This window comes from Haliaeetus leucocephalus, unplaced genomic scaffold (assembly GCF_000737465.1).
Source record: "Haliaeetus leucocephalus isolate CR32 unplaced genomic scaffold, Haliaeetus_leucocephalus-4.0 Scaffold141, whole genome shotgun sequence".
NCBI classification, from domain to species: Eukaryota; Metazoa; Chordata; class Aves; order Accipitriformes; family Accipitridae; genus Haliaeetus; species Haliaeetus leucocephalus.
Window position 1 is genome coordinate 2,308,049 of NW_010972577.1, and position 19,025 is coordinate 2,327,073.

Genomic DNA, 19,025 nt, shown 5'->3' on the forward strand with positions numbered 1-19,025 from the left:
GTGTGTGAGACTGCGGGCCCGGGTGTCCCGTTTTGTTTCCCTCCCTCGTCGTGACCAGGCTGGGGGCGTGAAGGAGGGCTGGGTAGCGGTCAGGTCAGGCGTGGTTATTTCCCGGGTGGGGAAGGGCTAAAGGTTTTGTGGGTGGCCAAGAGGTCCCGTGTGCAGTCGGGTGAGGGGGAGAGGGGCAGCCAGAGCTGGGTGACACGTCGTTATATCTAGCGGGTAGCGCTGGTTGTGCGAAATCTTGTCAGCCTGGCCAGAAGGTCAAAACACAGCAGCTGGGGTGCTAATTTCTACGTCCGTAAGAGCTTTTTCTCAGTAAAATGGGTTGTTTTGCTTTGTTTTAACGGTGCGCAGCAAGAGGAGCGGGAGCTGTCACACCCTGGGTGGTTGTTATTCCTGGTGCAAGAAGAACAAAGCTGCTCCTATCTCTGAAAGAAATTAAACCGCCTCTGTAGGATAGCGGGGCTGCTCAGTAGCTGCGAGGACTAGATAAGGAATACTTGAAGCAAGAGAACATCAGTGGGGAGATGGATCTGAGCAGCCGATGGAAACTGCGCTTGACGCTCTCAAGGTACTGAGAGGCGGAGGGGGAGATAAGCACTGGCTGCAGGGCCCAGGGGCGAAGAAGACACCCTCCGTTCTCTGAGCGGTGGCCTGGACTGTGAAGGAAATGGAAGCAAAGCAGTATGTGCCAAACTGGCCTCTATTTTATGAAGTAATAAATCATATCTGGCCGAAGAAGGTGTATTCAAAAGGGTGAGGGGTTTTTTGAGGGTTGAATTCAGTTTGAAAGTACAGAACACACTTGCAATGATCAGTTTCTAAGACAGGAAAACTTTGGATCAAGTTGGTGGAAGTATTTGGAGGCAGAGGATGGCAGTAAAATTTGATGTGTTATATTTGGTAGTTAATGAACTTGAAAAGCTTAGTTATTAATCATGTATCTACTGTGTGAGTATACATATATAGGAAATACTGATTTTTTATTTTTTATTTAGCAAATAATGGTTTATCTTCCTGAATGCCAGTGCTGTAGGCTATGTGTCCAAAGTGCAAGTATCCGTGCAGATGTTTCTTCAGATGTTTTAATTTGCAGTTGAATGAACCTAGAATTTCTTCTTGTGCTACAGAAGTGATTAGATATTATCGTCTTTGAATTTTTTAATTCTTAAGGTTGGTGTTGATACGCTGTTCTGAACAGGACATCGAAAGGGAAAAGGAAGAAACAGTTCCAGAGATAATTAATTTTTAATTGATCCCCAAACAATAAGTTTCAAAACACATTCAACTCAAGTGAAAAATGTGAATAGCCCTGGCAGGTTTGTTTCCATTAAGGGAGGAGATGCACAGTTTTTATGTGGCATGACTCCAAGCAAGTGCTGCATAAAATGAGACTAATGGTGGTGCTGCAGCACTTCTGCTGTCCCTGGTAAAACTCTGTCTAGTGAAATAGAAATATTTATGAATAACAGGGGCTAAGGAGTGGTAGGGGAGCTGAGAAACTGATAGCCATAAATTGGCAGTCATGAAATGCACTGCTAATAAAAGGTAAATCTAGTAATCAAAAATATGTGGTTATCATGTTTAAAGGCAAAGGGGAAAGCTTTAGGTGTGTGTGTAAAGAATAATAAATCAATATTACAGATGTGTATGTGGGTAAGTAAGTGTTGGAGTTGTCAAATATTTCTGTTCCATACTTGAGAGTAATATTTATCTTGGCACTTTTTAAAAATTCCTAAATACTTTCTGATCTGATAGTAACCAGGGAAGATGCAGAACATTGATTGTTCATGTCAAAAGCTTCTTAATGTGCATGGTTTGATCGCTACCCCAGTGAATTTTCAGCAAATTGACCAAAGGATGAACAGAACTAATTATTTAGGCATTCAGTGATGTTCAAGGTACTAGGGAAGTTCAGCAGGACAGGAAAAAAGTACTGTGCTATTGTTTATAACAGGTAAATGAAATGGTCTTCATTGACATTTATCATGAAGTAATGTGTTGAGCAGCTGCATGACATTGCGTATAAGATGTAACTGATGTAGAATTAAAGGATGGTGCCATGATCCATGCCACTTGATGAGACTTCATGTAGATATGTACTGCCAAATTTATCTCAGCTTAGATTCAGCTGACACTAAGTGTCATAAATATATGTAAGTCTCTTAAGGCATTTGACTTCCTCCTGTATGAGGCTGACTACAGTCACAATGTTATGGACTTGATGCAATACCTAAAATGGATTTCAGTTGCACTCACCAAAAATAAGTGCCAGACCTCATCAGAAAACAATGTTGATTTGTGATTTTGGTTGTGGGTTTGTGGTGGTTTTAGGGGGGGATGGGGTTTGATTATGCATCTGTTCTTGATATGATGCTACTCAAATCTTTTTTAATTTAGAAGACAGCAAGCATTGTAGGGAAATGCTACAAATACTGAAGTGATTTGCGTCGCATGAAGAGAGAGTCTTCTAGAAACCAACTTTGATCATGTGCTAGGCTATATTCATTTGAGCAATGTGCATTTTAACATGGCTCAGTGGAAAGTCACAGCTAGGAGCTATGAATATAGGTCACTCATGATAGGAGACTATATTTTGGAAAGCATTGGCTCAGAAAATGATTTGGAGTTCTGATGTATTACCAGTTGAGCATGAAATTGCAGTACAATGCAGCAGCTTATGGAATAAATGCTATCTTTGGGTAGCTTAGCAGGGTTATGTTATTACTGCTATATAGTATTAGAGGGACAATTACAGGAATATTATATCCTGTTCTGGGGACTGTTTTTCAAAACACTGCCAAGCTGGAAAGCTAGTAAGACAGCCAGAGAATGTCTATAGCTCTGACTAGCATAACTTACTGAAACTAAAGAACCAGGGTATAGTGTTTGCATTTCTGTGATGTATAAGAAGTTTGAAAGAAGACTCCTTTAATTAGCAGAAAGAGATCATTAGATTCAGTAGCTGAAAACAAAACTGGACAATTTTTTTTAGGCAAACAGTTTGGTGGTGGGTTTTTTTGTTTTGTTTTTACTGAGGGCATAGGACTTGCTTGGGAATGCATTGGGTTTTTCTAACATGTTGTCTTCAGAGTCTTTGTGCTCTTTCACATGAGGTGTCTAGCTCAGCCAGAAGTTATGGACTTGGTGAAATTTCATGGGCTGCATTACAGAAGAGAATGAGATAAATAATCATAGGGATCCCTTTGAGAGAGGTGCAGCTAGTGAGCAAGGAAGGAAGGAGAGAAATCAGGAAGGAGTTACTGTGGTGAAATGTTGAAGCAGTCCCTTGACCACAGGTGGCCTGGGGACCTGTCCCATCCTTCCCGAGGGTCCAGGCTCAGCTAGATGAAAATGAGGAGACTGTATAACACTTGTATAAGGGATGATGGAGCAGCACTGGTGCAGTGGGAAGAGATGAAACTCGATGCACCTGGGATCTGTTGTTATCATCACTTTGCTTTCAGTTTTGATTCTGGAAAATTTTGTTTGCTCATATGCTTCTTACCCATTGCTCATTACTGTTGCCCTCTGCTTTCCAAATGCCTGTGTGCTTTCCCTCCTTCCCTTCATCTTAGCTTGCTCTTGCTCCTGTTGTCACCTTTGCTTTTGTCTCACACCTGCATGTGTGTGCCAGCTCTCAGTTTGTCCATAAGGCTCTGCTTCTGTTGTCTGTTTATGTTACATGAAGACCTGTGTCTTGGGCTTGCTTGGAATGTCATTTATTGGAAGAACAACAATCCTAAAGGCTTTGGATCATTCTTTAGAAATCAATATTTAGGAATTATGTAGAATAGTTCAGGAATTGTATACAGAAGTAACTTTTATGTTCTTTGTAATTTTTCTATAGTTTGCCATGTCTTTTAAAGTCAATAAGAGTTTTTCCATGAGGGTATAGCTGATAGTGGTATGCAAGGTAAAATAGTCTGAAAACCAGTGAAGGGTTACATATGTATTGTGTGTATATGGAAGAACTTGGGGGAAGAAATTACTGGGTACAGTCCAGTGCAATAAGAAGAGCCAGATGGGCTACAAATGCTATGGTAAGTGATACGGTTAGAGCAAGGCACCTCAACAGTCAATCTTCATTCTGTTTTTCAAGGCCTGCTCAGAACAGACTTCAGATAAATGACTTCCTCTTTTTCCCTTATTTTATGCAGTAATTGTAATGGTGCACCATGTAAATATCACGATGCCAAAGTTCGTGCTTCTAACAAGCTTTAGTTTCAGTGACAGGCTTCACTGTGTCTTATGCTTCACAGTATACCTTTCTGTGGCGTTTGCCAAAGTCTGATAGATACTGGAGCTTGGTATTTGTGCTTTATAAAGAAAACAGCCCCTCCTAGTCTTTGATAGAGAAATCAGAATTCTCTATCAAAATTGGATGAATACGAAGTTTCTCTGCTGTTACTGATGTTTGCCACAAATTAAATTTGCTTGTTTCCTGATTGTGTCTAAGTAAATTTTGTTCTAAATGCCAAGGGCTTGGGGATGTATGATTCCTACTGGCAGGCTGGATGCTGCCATTTACATTGCCCGGTTACAGTACAAAGCAAATGGAGCTATCTCTCCTTTGGTAGTCCCATGCATACATAGCTGCTGAACTTGCTGCAGCCTGAGCTGTTCCCTGCTTCTGAGAGATCAGGATTGCTTCTCCTAAAAGGCTTGTCAGAGTTTGATCAATGCTCTCAGTTTTCTTTTTAATGAAACTCTCTTGTTTGTCTTAATTTGCCAAGTGTGATATACATTTCAAGAAAGCAAAATGAACAGGGTGGCCTTTGGTTTAGAAAACTTTCAAAGTTTTGTGTTTCATTATAAATGTGTTGACTGCTTTTGGACACGCTTGTCATCTAGGTGCTTTTGTAATTTGGCCTGTTGGTTTGAAGTTGTATGAACAGTAATTGCCGGCTTCCTGAATCTGTTCTTCTGAAGTGAACTTGGCTTTATGAATTAACTTAGTCTAAAACCCATCAAGAGGAAACACTCAGCCCCCCCCCGATCTCTTTGTAGCTTGATGAAAACATTTTTTAGTGTTCTTCCACATATAGGGTTGTCTCTGGCCTATGGGATTTATTCCCAGTGGTTTGCACTGCTTGGGTATCTGGTCATCCTATATAGCACGATAGAACCTGTCAGCAATGGGTTGCTTCTTTTTTCATTGCAAAATAATCAAATGAATGGGGATATATGTTTTAAAATAAAAAAATGAACTAACCTGACACTGATAACATAGTTTCTAATGCTTGGGATTAACATTGCGAGCAATTATTATTTTTTTCTGCTTAAGCACCTTTGCAATGTGGTTTTTCCCTGATGAGATTATTTAGAAAAAGTCTCAAAATATGTAGCCTATACCTGGGAAGCGTCTGGAAAAAGTTAAATGTTAAGCTTGTATTGTACTCAGAAGGTAGAGTAGTTCTCCTGAGATGCAAAATTGTATTTAACTTCATTAAATGTATATATTCTTAACACAACTTGCTGGCTCAGGGAGTGTCTTACTCTTTAATAGGAGATAAGCAGAACTTCATGTGGCTTTTGTACTGGTTCTGAAATTTTGGTCAGGATGCTTTTTTGTAGGTACCCTGCCATTTTGTAGTTAGCCGAACTTTTTGGGAGAGAGTTGATTTGTTACCTCTGGTCCTAGGTGTATGTCTTACTGTTGCAGCTTTTCTCATGTTTTCTCAGGCTGTGGAGCATTCCTGCTGTACTTCTTGAGGTCCCAGAAACACTATTGCAGGGTGGATAACTTAGAGGAAGAACTGCATGCCATGCATGTAGCTAGAGCCCACTGTACACAATGAAATTCAGTGTCAAGTGTGGGATTCCACTGCTAATGTATTATAGGAACAATGAAACTTAGAACAACAGCAGAGAAAAATATACCCCCATTCAAGTTTGCGCCTCACTTACTTTAGTACCTGTTCCACCTCCTGCAACAACATTTCAGAAGCAATCTCTAATGACAGTTCATCAATTATTTAAGTTAGCATAGCTGTTACAGTTAAAAAGTTTCTGGATAGTCCGTTGGCATTCCTGCAGGTTCAGGTTCCTGCCTTTGCATGTAGAAGTGGTAATGATCTGAAAACTTGACTAGCACTTCAGGCTTTGTGAAAGCCCTTTGAAATGCTGTTATTTCAGTTGCACACTAATTCTGTCATCTATGTAACATAGCTTCATGGAAGTTTGTGAAAGATAAGGCAAATTGCTTTTGTGTGGTCAACTGCAAGGCTCTGGGGTGCTGTATACCCATTGCCAAAGAAATTGTATTATATTGCCAAAACAGTTTATACTCTGCTTATAAATGAGACTTTTGTGTTATTAAAACACTTCTTATAGGAAGGTGAGCATTTTGTATTTGCAAAATTCTTTCCTGCTTTGAAAATGTTGGGTTTTTAACAGGTATACACTTTGTCAGTGCAAACCAGAACAGCTGTTCTAGCTCAAGCTTGTTTTGTTAGTGTACAAATTGCAGCTAAGTTTTGAAAACCTTATTTTTTGCAAACAGGGCTCCCACCAGCTCTTGGCCTGGGCTGATGGAGTGGTGCTGCTGACTGGGAGACTTGCTGATTTTTACATGGTGGTTCTGCATAATGCAGCTTTTCTGTTGGTTCTGTGACAAATGAGGTTCACTGCTACATGAGGAGTGTGGGCATATATGTGTAGCCTGTACTACTGTATTGTTCATCTTTAATGTAATCCCTGTAGTGGTAAATTCATACCTACTGGATTTTCTGGTACTACTGAAATTGGGGGGTTGGCAGAACTGTACTGGTTCACAGCATAGACTTCAAGCACAGCCCTGATGTGGAGTAAAGGAGTGCTTACATTTTCCTGGAGTTACTGTATATTCTTCTTTATCACTGTTGAGTATTTTTTGATTAAACATGTGAGTGAGGATGAAAAAAACAGAATAGAACTTATGAATATTTGTTTAAAAAAATAATCTTTACTTCCAGATTATAAAAACACTTACGGTACTACAGGATTTGGATATATCACTGGAAATTCTAGTGGTAAGTGACCAAAATACATTAAACTCTTCCACAGTGAATTACTGTGTAAATGTCAGGGGTCTGCAATCATAGAAGCAGTGAACACGTTGCGTTTTGTAATTTTGGCTCTTAATCATGATTCGTTTAGAGCTCTGTACAAGGAACCATGGAGCCTTTTCCAAAAGGCAGCTGGAAGCTGGGCATGCAACTTGACAAATGCGGTATTATGCCAACAGTGATAGTACTGAGTAGGAATCTGAGCATATAGAGATATAGAGAACACTGCTACTCAGGGTTGGTTTCTTCTTACTGTAAAACTGCTTTCAAGTCGATGCTGAAGACAAAACAAATATGGGTGAACCATTCTTTAGGTCAGTTGTCTAAATCTTCTGTCTTTTAACAGCTCAATGTTAGTTTCTTTCATTTGAAGAGCAGGCATCCCAAGTAAGGGGATCCTTATCCAAGCTGCATCCTATCAAATTTTATATTAGAAATTCTCACACTGCTCTATGAAGCTTCTAGTTATTATGAGCAATATGTCTGTATTTTGGGAAGAAGAAAAATGTGGGTTTTGTGAGAGCTCTTTGAAGAGTAAGAGAAAAATATGGTAATTAAGATACTTGGCTGGCCTATTCAGGCAAAAGCATTTGCCTCCCTAAACACAGGCAGACTTCTACTGGAATACAGCAATATTTATGTGTTTTTATTGGAAAACAAAATAAATCTCATATTGCAGTTAGTTTTTTTTTAAATGACAAAGATCTTCTGCAGACAATTCATGTTCCCAGCAAACTTACATGTTTTGTAGTGTGACGGACTTTGATGGAAGCCCTCAAGTCCAATAGACGAAAGAGATGTGTTACAACTGAGGACTCCACATTTTTAACGCATTTATGTTCTTCAAATAGCTTCAGGAAGTAATCCCACCAAATTTCTTGCATCTGTTTGCAATACACTGACCTACCAAACCAATATTGCTCAAATTACATGGAAGCTAAATATCCTTAAAGTGGATTTAAGGAAGCCCTTTCTAAGGTGTGAGCTGATTATGTGGGAGTAGCATGCATATAGCTCTTGCTCAGACTTCGCAGGAGTATCATTTCACTAGTTAACAAGAGCATTAACAGGTTGCTGCTAACCTAGTGAATTTCAGGTTTTGTATGCATCTTAAAAGTGGAGAGTTTGTGAATCGGGGATACTTACTGATAATCAGGATTTTAAAAAATCACCTGTGATTCTATATACACTCAAAGTCTGCAAGACAGTTGTGCTTAAACAACATAAAACTCACTAGAGCAAGACTTGAAGGCACAGTGGTACTGGGGGAGAAACAGAAATGACAGGTTTTAAATGTCAATTTTTTTTTTCCTGTGGCTGAAACTGAGACTGAGTTTAGTCATATGAACTCTGTTCCTCTGACCCTTCTATCCCATACTACTTGTTGAGATGTATTTTAGATTAAAACACATCCATCATATGTGCTCTCTAACATGCTAAAATGTACCTGCATAAGCCTAAAGGGAGTTTGAATTGATTAATCTGATTCACTGGAGCAGTATGCATTTTGTGGGGATAAGCATTTGAGTCAGGTGAAATTCCTGAAACATATACATTTAATGGAGGAAAATGACTTCTCTTAGTTTTATGAATTAAGACTGCATTTTGTTCCTCATATTTGGTTATAAATATCTACCTTTCCTTCAGTTCTGTTTGTAGTATAAAGAGTGCATTTATTTCTTTAGCTGCCATAAGGCTGCTCTGACTACTAGGCTAATACTGTTTGTAGCAGTTTTAGAGAAGGTTTTATTTGGTATGTTAGTCATGGTTTATTCTGCCATCTTTCTTGCACTATCTTCAACAGGAAACTGGCATAGGCAAAACAGTTAACAGTTTTAGGAAACATGCCACTGCTGGAAATGTAGCTAAAAACCTGGTGAAACAATGGAAAAAACTTAATCTTCTGGAAAATAAAAGGTAGGTGGGAACTAACTTTTTTCCAAAAGTTAATTATACTGTAGTGTAACTTTATAAAACGCAGCTTGGAAAGCTTAGGAAAGTGTTTGGAATGGCAAATATGCATTAGGACAAATGCATAAATTGAGTGGAAGAAATGAGTCAGTCTTCTATAAAATATTAGAAAACAAATCAGAGTGACCAGTGTTGGTCAATTAGCAAGCCAGCACTTAAACTTTAACTGCTTTTTTTTGACTAGCACAAGTTCTTAGGTCCCAGCTGATGCAAGCAGGACTAAGTCAATGATGGACACTGCTCTGCACTTCAGGGAAGTGGGAAGCTTGCTCTTTCTTCCTAGAGGTGGTGGTTAAATGAGGCAGCTCTCTAGTGATTTGGCTGTTTGGAGGGCTTTCCTGTAATGTTCTTGTGGACTGAGAGGGGCTTCCAATATTGGAGGAGTCACACTGAAGAGATGTGATTTCTTCTCAAAGTGAAGCAGCCAGCACTGCCATGGCCAGGCTGACTGTGCTTTAGATGTTTTGCAGACCTCTGACAATTTGAGGCAGTTGAGCTGAGAAAGCCAAAGGTTAAGATTGACCAAATAGTGCACTTTAAATCTGAAGTTGTTCAAACAATGGGAAAGTGAAATACCAGAACCTGTGATAAGCAAAGCATAAAGGCTGACCTGTTGTAATCTCTGTCACCTACAGATCATGTTGTAAATTCTCTGTCTCCTAGTTATTTCAAGTACCATGTCTGTGTTATAAAGCATGCAGAGAAACTTCTGTAAAAAGTGGTATCCAGCACATTATAAGCAAATAGTACTGTGTCAGGCATGTTTTGCTACTGATGGTTATGTCCCTACTCCCCACTTGCCTTGCTGTCAATTCTTGTTGCAGTATTTAGTGGTGCTGGACCCAAGAGCTGCTTCTTTGGGATTCTGTACTGATAATGGAAGAATAAGTGCACAGCAGAGCACAGTTCTGGGTCTTGTAAAATTATGACATGGGGTATGATTTAATGCTTTAATTTTACTAATATAGGTAAAAAGATTGATTGTTCAAGAATTTAGCATCAGATGTAGCATGGGATGCAATTATTTGTTTATTTTTTTATGTTGCAGTGGTCACAGAGGAAGAAAACAAAATACTGAAAAAGAAAAAGATGAGACAAACCCTTCCATTTCCAAGGAGATTAAGCCTTCAGAGAAGTCCAAAGCATCTGTACTGGCCTCCAGAAGTTCCAGTAGTGCTCCCACTTCTAAAAAGTTGAATAAGCAGCATACTTGTAGTGAAAAGACCCACCAAAGTAGAGATTCTGAGTCTCAGAAAGAATGTGATAGTAAAGAACATAGCAGCAGTTGCTCTAAGCATGCTTCCCAGGGTACCAATCCTCAAGCTAAAGAAAGTGACTTCAAGGAGGGAACCTCCACAGACAGCAAGAAAGTTTCAGAAAAGCAGTGTTCCTCTCTAGCCAGTAAAGACTTACCACCCCTGAAGGAAGAGCCTAGTAAGGATGCTTCCAAACAGAGAGATCCTAAGTGTGTGAAGAAACCAAAACAAAAACTTGTCATAAAAAGCAAAGGCGAATTATCTAGTGATGAGGAATTTGAGCCCCCTACTATGTCTTTTGAATCTTATCTTAGTTATGATCAGGTTACCAGAAAAAGAAAGAGGAAAGGTTGTTCTACAGGTAAACGGCCAAAGAAGTGCGGTGAACAGGAGGGCAGCTCATTACCACAGAAGACTTCAAAATTTTCTCATGCAAAAGAGGGAGAGGAAAATTTAGAAAAATGTGAGGGTGATCAATCAGAAACTCCCAATAAAAAGGTAAACCACTGCATGGTTGAGATAATAGCAAATAAACTGCAGACAAATAAGTGCTTTGGACTCTTATTATTTTTGGTGAAATTCAGCTGTATTTATTTTAAGCAACAGATAGCATGGCTCTGACATGTCAGCTGCATTGCAATTGCCAATAATTGCAATAATTGGGACCAAAAAAAGATTGTTTATTGCATACTGGCAGTTTACAGTTGACTTGTCTTGTATTTTTAGGATGGTTTCCAGTATGGCAGTAGTCTTCGATACATAGCTAATCTGCTTTTTACCTGCAAAGTAAAGGTACTTACCTTTGGAAAGATGTCCTCTTCTTCCATTCTTGACCAGCCTGGTTTGTGACTGTAGCAGCTGTTTGTGTACAGCAGAGTTGCTTTGTCAGATGCTGTGGTTCTTTAGTAGTGAACGTTACGGTCTGCAGAGGAACTCAACTTTCTTCTTTTAATGCATTGAAGTAAACCACAGTATTGCATATAAAAATAGCTTATACGTGTTTGGAATGTTAACTGTCATAGTCCCTTGAAGTGGAAGAAGCTTAAGTAGCTTGATTGACCCAAGGTAGATCTAAACATGTATTAATTAGACCTTTTAAATGAAGCCCCTTTGTGCACTGGGAATTAGAGGTCTCTTCAGTCTTTTATCTTTACTGTGATGTGAAAGCTCCAGGCATTATTTATGATGGAAGATCTGCATGTGCAATCTTCTGTCCCAATTGGAGAAATACTAATGTAGAGGCTTGTGTATGGTACTCTAGCATAAACTGTTTGAGGAAGAGTCTTAGATGTTCAAGCAGTCGTGAAAACTTACTAGATACTGAAATGACGTGCAGGTAGATGCAAGTTTTGTGCTGTAAGTGCCTGGCTTACAAATGGAGGATACATAAGACCCAACTTAGATGTTGCACATAATGCTGAGCATTGTAGGAACCTGTACTTACCAGACTGCTGTATCTTTAAATCCCTTTTTAAGGGGTTATCTGTGAAAACTGTAGGCTAAATGGCTTATCCAGCACAATATAGGAGACTTGCTACGACCAAGTATAAAGCTGTTTCTTGTCTTTCAGGATGGCATTTAGTTTGCCTTTAAACGTTCAATTGTGGTTTTGTCATCTTGCAGTTTTGTCTCATTCTCTGCATGCCTCTAACCTCAGTTGTGATTTATCTGAAAGCCTGTTAGCTGAGCACATCTACTTTTTTCTTTAATCTCTTTTTTGCACTGATTGCAGATATCCCACTAAGTTTCTTTTGTGATGTAGTCTTGCTAAGTAGAGTATGAAAGGATATGCTGAAAAGTAATCCAGTGAGTAAATTTTAGGGCAGAGAAGTAATAATTCTAGTTATCCTAGTTAACTTTGGGGTTTGCTTAAGGGTTTTTGGTGGGTTTTTTTGTAGCTTATTTTAAGTGTTGGTAACCCCAAATTTGTAATGTTGAAGCAATGTTTCTTTGACTGTGCACAGGCCAAGGTGGCATCCCTCCAAGATCTTCTTAATACTCCACTGCCTAAATTTCTGACAGGCATCTCATCTCCCCCATATGCTGCAGACTTTAAAAGTAAGTAGTATGCAAGGATGATAAATGGGAAATAGTGCAGATTTTTACAGCTCTATGTAGAGATATCTTTATCCCCTTTCCTAACAAACTATTAGCTCGTGTTCATGGCAAAGAAATGCCTCACCTTCGCTATCTCTTCTGTAGAAACTATGCTGAGGCTGAAGGGAGTTGTAAGGGCTTCCATCTTAGTGCTTGCTGAATAAAGAAATAATGAGAAATGTTACCACAGATACAGAGAAGGCATAGATCAGGTGGTAGTTCTACAGGCTACATTTGTCTTTACTCTTGTCTATACCTTATAGGAGGCAAAGCCTTAGTAGACATTATCGTAGGTAAAACAAATATAGGAAGCACTAGGTCTAGCTTTGGTGTAGGAGCTTGTTAACATCTTTATAGGTGGGTGACACAAAATGCCAGTGGTTCCCCTAGCAGCTCTTGTGAGGTTTCAGCATTTTCATATCACTTTGGTCTTGAAACATCAGTGCTATTGCAGCTTCTGCCTTCTCTAGGATAACTCAGGAAGATCAGTAATGTTCTGTGGACTGGTAACAGAGTAATCTAGATGTGAGTACAGCTCATGTAGACCTGAGCTAAATAATGTAAGGCTGGTTTGAGTTGGTGCAACTCACTTGCAATTTACATGCTATCTTGGTGTTAGATGATGATGAATGTACTTCTGTAACATGTAATTTGTGTGAGGGCCCCAAACTGTAATGCAGTAACTTTGTATATCAAGAAAAATGAATATACATGTGCCCTACCAGCTGTGTTTCTCTCAAAGCTGAATGTTTAAAGCATTGTATAATATCAGGAGGTAAAGGAAGCCCTGCCTAATGTCTTGTTTGCAGCTTCCCCAGCACCTGTTGTAGAAGTACCCCAGCAAGTCAGTGAGACAGTTCAGTTCACAGGACGGAGACTGAACTCTAAAATGCAAGTTTACTCTGGCTCCAAAGCAGTCTGTCTTTCAAAGATGCTTACGCTGTATGAACAGTGCATCCGTGTGCTTCAAAATAATATTGATTGTGAGTACTTTAAGGGATTCGTAGCAGGCTGTGCCTGAAAGCGTATCAGATTTTTTTGCTCCATGCCAACAGCTAGCCTACTAAAAGATACTGCCCCTCCCTACAAATGGTGACTCAGAGCGGGTTGAAAGGCACTTAAAAAAAAAAAAAGATTTATGGCTGGGCTAAAATGTAGTTTTGTTTTGAAAGCTTACCTTTTTAAAGTTCCAGTTTTAGAAAATATAATGTCCTATAGATTAAAAGCCGAAAAGCCTTGTGATTTTTTTTTTTCTTCCAAGATGTTTGTTTACCTAAATTAGAATGAGTGATCAAGAAATTGTTTATTCCCTTGTGTAGGTTGAGAGAGGAGTGATGCACATCGATAAAGATGGGGCAAAAGCTGTTCAGAGATGCTTTCTTTATCCTCAAATATAACTGCCAGTCAGTATGGAACTGCTGATTTATAAATATTTTCATAGCCTGACTTCAAAATGTGTTCTGTTAGTGCTTGCTAAAATTAACTTGTATTTTTATTTTTAAAATGTTTGGTGAGTAGTGTTATCCACTGACTAAAATAAATAATGAAAGTACTGTCCTCTTTTGTAGTGCTACGTGAAGTAGGAGGTGTGCCCTTTGAAATTCTTGAGCCTGTGCTAACACGTTGCACACCAGAGCAGTTGTTTCAAATAGAGGAATGTAATCCGGTAAATTCTACCTTGTTAAATTCAGGGAACCACGGAGGACGTGAGGCATCTGTTTCTGCCCTCTTTGCACTCTTTGATAAAGATTCTCCATGGGTTACACTGGTTTTCTATCTTGCATACTTATTTCTTTGAATTCAGCTGTCATTATCAAACCTCCCTTTGTCAAGTGTCAGGATTTAAAGCATTTGGGAGAATTATTACTGATGACTAAGTGAAAGCCAGGGTGGGTAGAGAAGTATTTCTGTTCCCAAAAATAAGGGGGGGGGGGAAGACCACAGTATTTACCACTGAAATAGCTGGGAAATTTGTAATAGAACCAACTGTTCTCAAGTTACAAACTGTTAAGGCTGTAAATCATACTGATTGGGAAGTATCTGAGGTGAGATTTCATGTGCGTGGTAGATTTTTTATCTTCACTGTTAGGACTTCAGCTCATGATGCACTTGGACATTGAGGTTCCGAGTACATAGCAGTTTGTAGTGCAAGCTAGCCATTTCCCTGCATGCCTAAAGTTGAGAGCTGGTGTGGCCTGAGCCTGTACTGGAAACTCAAGCCTAGCCTGTAAGTGTGGCTTATTAACTCAAATGTAGAGCTCTCCTATTTGATGCTATGTGATTTCCAGTCTGAAGTCAGTATCTCTGGATGGTATTGCCATGCTCCATGTTGGGGGGTACCTGTGACAAGCACACGTGGTGGGATTTGTTCTGCATCTTTCTCCACCAGGGCATTGGGCTTTGTCTCCAGGCTCAGCTAACAGGTACTCTTGAAAACGTTGTTTTTAAATCTTTAAGATACCTTGTGTTCAAACTAGACTTTTACAGAAGAGTCTGACCACTTGTGGAAGAAACATTGCCAGAGAGATTTTAAAAATGAGAGTCTCCTGGAATATGAGTCTTGGCGTGAAATGTACTTGAGGCTGTTTAATCAGAGAGAAGAAAAACTGAAGACACTTACAAAAAATATCCTTTCAGCTCAGTCTGAGAAACCAAAAGGTAAAATCTGTGGTTAGCTTTTCCACTTAAACACAGTCTCTTCTGCTATTCTTGACACTTCATATGTAGGGTTTAGTGATCTGTTTGGACTAAGCACTAATGCTGTACCTCTAGGAGAAGTCATCAAGAAAGAACACTGTTCCTTTTAATTTACAAGTTGCTCAAAAAAGAAATACATGCATTAACACAATACACTAATACATTATACTTGCAGCATACAGTAGACAAATCTTACCTTACTGGTTAGACTGAGGATTCTAATCAGCAATGCACAGAGTACAAATCTAATTATAAATACCAAAGTTAATATGAAGAAATACTGTATGCAGTCTGTATATGATTTGCCATGGTTCACTTACTACTTTGGTATCAGATTCTGCTTTTCTCAATTTTTTTTTCCTAATTTAAACCTAGAAATTGCCACCCAACCATATTATCAATTGAGCTTTGAACATAAAGGGCAAAAAAAGTCACATATCCTCTGCTCCTTGCTTCTGTATTAGGCAGGCAAGTAAAAATGGCTTATCTGACTAGTGCAGCAAAACCACCAAGGAACATTCGCCGACAGCAAGAAATCCATGGGACAGCAGGACCTGTCACCCAACTTCATCCCATAGAGAGGCACAAGTAAGTGTTCTGTACTATGCTTTTAATTTGAGTTTAGATGTCTTTGTCAGTAGAAAAGCTTGCTGGAAAAGTATTTTTGAAGTTATAAATAGCTCTCTATTTACTTTCTTTTTTAAACAGCTAGTGGCTAGAGACTAACTTGGCCTTTTAAGTCTTGTGTGCTCTCTACTGTGTATGCATTGTCATCACACATTTCTCCAAAGTGCCAGTGAAGAATTCACCCTACCAGTTGGGAGAGTGAGTGGATGCTGTTGTTTTTCTCCAGATTACACTAATGCTGCTTGATGTCCTGGGGAGATTCCAGTGTTGATGTTTTGTGTTTATAAACCTTCCTGGTAGCTTCACATGTTCTCCTGCTTTCATAAAATCCCAGTCAGCTGTCTGGAGTGATATAGCTGACCAGAGTGAATGTCAGCAACTTTTAATACTCTTGACGGTGGGTTTCTGCTTTGGCAGCTTAAAGGAGTGTCTGGAACAGTCAGGCTGTAGCAGTAGCCAACACTAATCACTGGAGGAACAGAAAACTGGGATTCCACAAATGTTTCCTTTGTGCAGCACAAAGCCAAATTTTCTTTGTGACATTTTAGTTCAGAGTAGTTCAACAGGCATGAGAGCCAAAGCTGTGATGTTTGTCCTACTGTTCCTGCCAGCCTAATGAACTCTCTTGTATCCAAGAGGATGGTAGTAACAGGGAGATAAACCAGCTGTAGCACCAGCTTTTACCTCTTCCCTTCTCAACTACGTGGAGACAGACTGCTGTTTTTTACTGTTTGAATATCTGTTCTTGGCTGAAAGAAAAATCAGCAGTTTGATTTAGAAGCACTCCATGGGTTAATGGGTCCATGTGCCAGCAGTTGAACCATAAAAGCTATGGAAAGTATTCATACTGCCTGAGCGTGGGTATCTTAAGCTGTGGTCACTCGCTCTGCTGTGGCTGCTGGTGAGCATGGTGCCCTCCCTTTTCCCCATTGCCTGTGGTTGTTCCCATGTTGGCATAACTGCTCTTCAACTAGTTCTTGCAAAATTATCCCTTTGGGGAAGCAGCAGGTGGAACATTTTTCAGTAATCTGGATTAGGTAACAGTTATGCAGGTTGACAAATATGTGACTGGATAGTGACGGATAGCTGGGAACAGGAAGGATAAAAGATAAGCTGTTGCAAATGTGATGCAAGACTGACTTAGTATAGCTGAAAGTCTCAAGAGAGTCATTTTAGGTTGTTTGTTATGATGCTGCAGTGCCTGCAGTTGTGCTGAGTAATTGTTCAGGCTTAGGCACATGAACTAGATAACTGAACTGACCTGGGTTTATTTGGGGGTGGGTAAAACCTACAAACCCATGGGAAGGTGTGTTTTCTGTGAATTTCAGGAGCTTGACTTAGTTGAGCAGCCTTGACTTACCACTCAAGATGATGTTGGTATAGGGCAGGAATGACAGCCTGGATGTAGGAACTTCTTAAAATCAGCTTTTACACCAGATACAATGTTTTTATAGCTGTACCTTTAGCTGATGAAATTAGGAAGCTTCTTTCCATACCATTGCTGTTTTCAGTGAAAAGATAGTCCCCCACCAAGACAGTAGCTTAAGGTACTTTGAGTTAGGCTTTTGCTTTCCCCTGTAGGAGGCTGTATCTGTGTTATGACAGACCAGCCTTCCAATATAGTTGCTTCAAGTACAGTAGTGTAAATGTCCCTTCTGCTTCAGTAATCTGGACCAGTAGCTGAATGATGTACTCAAAGCCCTTCATGGTTTTTTTCCTCAGGCATGATAAATTAGGAAGAACCGCTGTTGTGTGAAGGAAGGCGTAAGAGGGTCGTTGGTTTGCCTTCTTGAGAAACGAGAGTTTGTTTAGGCATGATGAGTTTAACTTCATTGCTTTGACCATTTCCTCCAAAAACCTATCGGGTTTGCAAGTTGTAGAATTTGTACAGCTGAAAACTTCACTTAAGAAGCTGGTCTTGCGGGAGCAAAAAAGGTCCTGTGGCAGATGTGCAGATCCTTAGCAGGCTGCTGTTTGCAGTTCAGAGTGCAGTGGTATAGGACAACTGGCGGCAGACATCAGTGACTGGCTCTGAGGCATACAAGGCTGCCCAGATTGGTGACATCATGCTGACAGTTTAATGCTGCATTGGTTTAACTGTCTTTAGCAGTAGGCATTAGCTCTGTATCTGTCTTGGTCCTTATCATGTTGATTGAGGGTTCCAACCTCATATTTAGGGTTAGTTATTGTACCTTTTGCTAGCCATTCCTACTTTAAAAAAAGTAAATGAAAGCTTGTGTAAATTTGCCCTCATTTTCTGTCAGAGAACTAGTTAGCAGTTCAGCTGTATTCAAAGAAGAAAATAAACACAAAGAGCAAACGAGAGCACTGGGCATTATGAATTGCAATGGTATTGCTAAACATTTTGATCTGTCACAAATTCTGATCATATAATTTTAAAGACAAATAAGATGCATCGAATCTAATAAAGGGATGATTTGTGCAAGAATGGGAATGGCCTAGATGACCATCTGAGATCCCTCTAACATGAATTATCCTATGATTTGTAAATATAGAAAGTCTTGAATGTTTGTGATCAGTGGCGTGGGTTGTTTTTTTTTTTTTCCAAAATGAGCCAGAGCAAATGGTAGTTTGATATCAAACGCTAATTTTTTTCCTTATTTCCTTGGTTTAAAAGAACAAGGATTCCAGAAAGCAGAGACCGAAATAACAAATCGTCGAATCTGATCCCTGCTAGCAACAGAGGAAGCTCAAGCTCAAGTGGAATGACTCAAGGTGGAAGGAAGCCTATCAAAAGTAAATGGAATTTCCTAAGATTATAATGATAATTGTTTTAAGTTGCTGTCTATTAATATATGCTTAATATTATGCTAATACCATTTTAAGTCACTCAGAGCTCTAATCCTAACTGGTCTCTCTTTTTTTTTTTTTTTTTTGTTGTTGTTATTGAAGAAATTGCACCAATCATGAGGAAGACTTTGAAAGCATTCAGGAGTAGAGGTGGACGACGATAAATGAGGCTGCATATTTGAAGCTTATGTGACTATTTGTATATCATGCTACAGCTAATGCAAGTAATGTTACTGTAAACATTCTTCAATTTGGCTTAGTTAAAATAGTTACAAAACATTGCATGGGTGAATGATTTGCAATAAAAATTGAAACACCTGAGTCCTTTCATACTGCTGCTTTCTTATTCATGAATGAGGAAAACTGAATTGAAATCAGGTCAGTACACACTAATGGCATCAGTTTATATGGACTTCTATAGATGCTGTCTTTATCAGTTTATGTACACACTTGCATAAGCTTTTCATGGAAGCACTTAAGCTGTGGGTATATTTTGCCAAGGTTAAAGTTATTT

General features: G+C 39.4%; 1 protein-coding gene across 1 annotated transcript in view; it reads left to right on the top strand.

Annotated features, from left to right (window-relative positions):
• Nucleotides 1-18,791, top strand: part of LOC104827835 (transcription elongation factor B polypeptide 3-like) — a 20,788-nt gene extending 1,997 nt beyond the window's left edge. Inside the window, exons 2-12 of the mRNA XM_010561100.1 lie at nt 614-687; nt 6,960-7,016; nt 8,857-8,969; nt 10,072-10,777; nt 12,244-12,337; nt 13,186-13,359; nt 13,945-14,042; nt 14,854-15,034; nt 15,538-15,661; nt 18,339-18,457; nt 18,614-18,791. Of these exons, the coding sequence (XP_010559402.1) occupies nt 614-687; nt 6,960-7,016; nt 8,857-8,969; nt 10,072-10,777; nt 12,244-12,337; nt 13,186-13,359; nt 13,945-14,042; nt 14,854-15,034; nt 15,538-15,661; nt 18,339-18,457; nt 18,614-18,675 (1,802 nt within the window). The 3' untranslated portion in view covers nt 18,676-18,791. The remainder of the gene's footprint in view (nt 1-613; nt 688-6,959; nt 7,017-8,856; nt 8,970-10,071; nt 10,778-12,243; nt 12,338-13,185; nt 13,360-13,944; nt 14,043-14,853; nt 15,035-15,537; nt 15,662-18,338; nt 18,458-18,613) is intronic.
• Nucleotides 18,792-19,025: the final 234 nt, after the last annotated feature.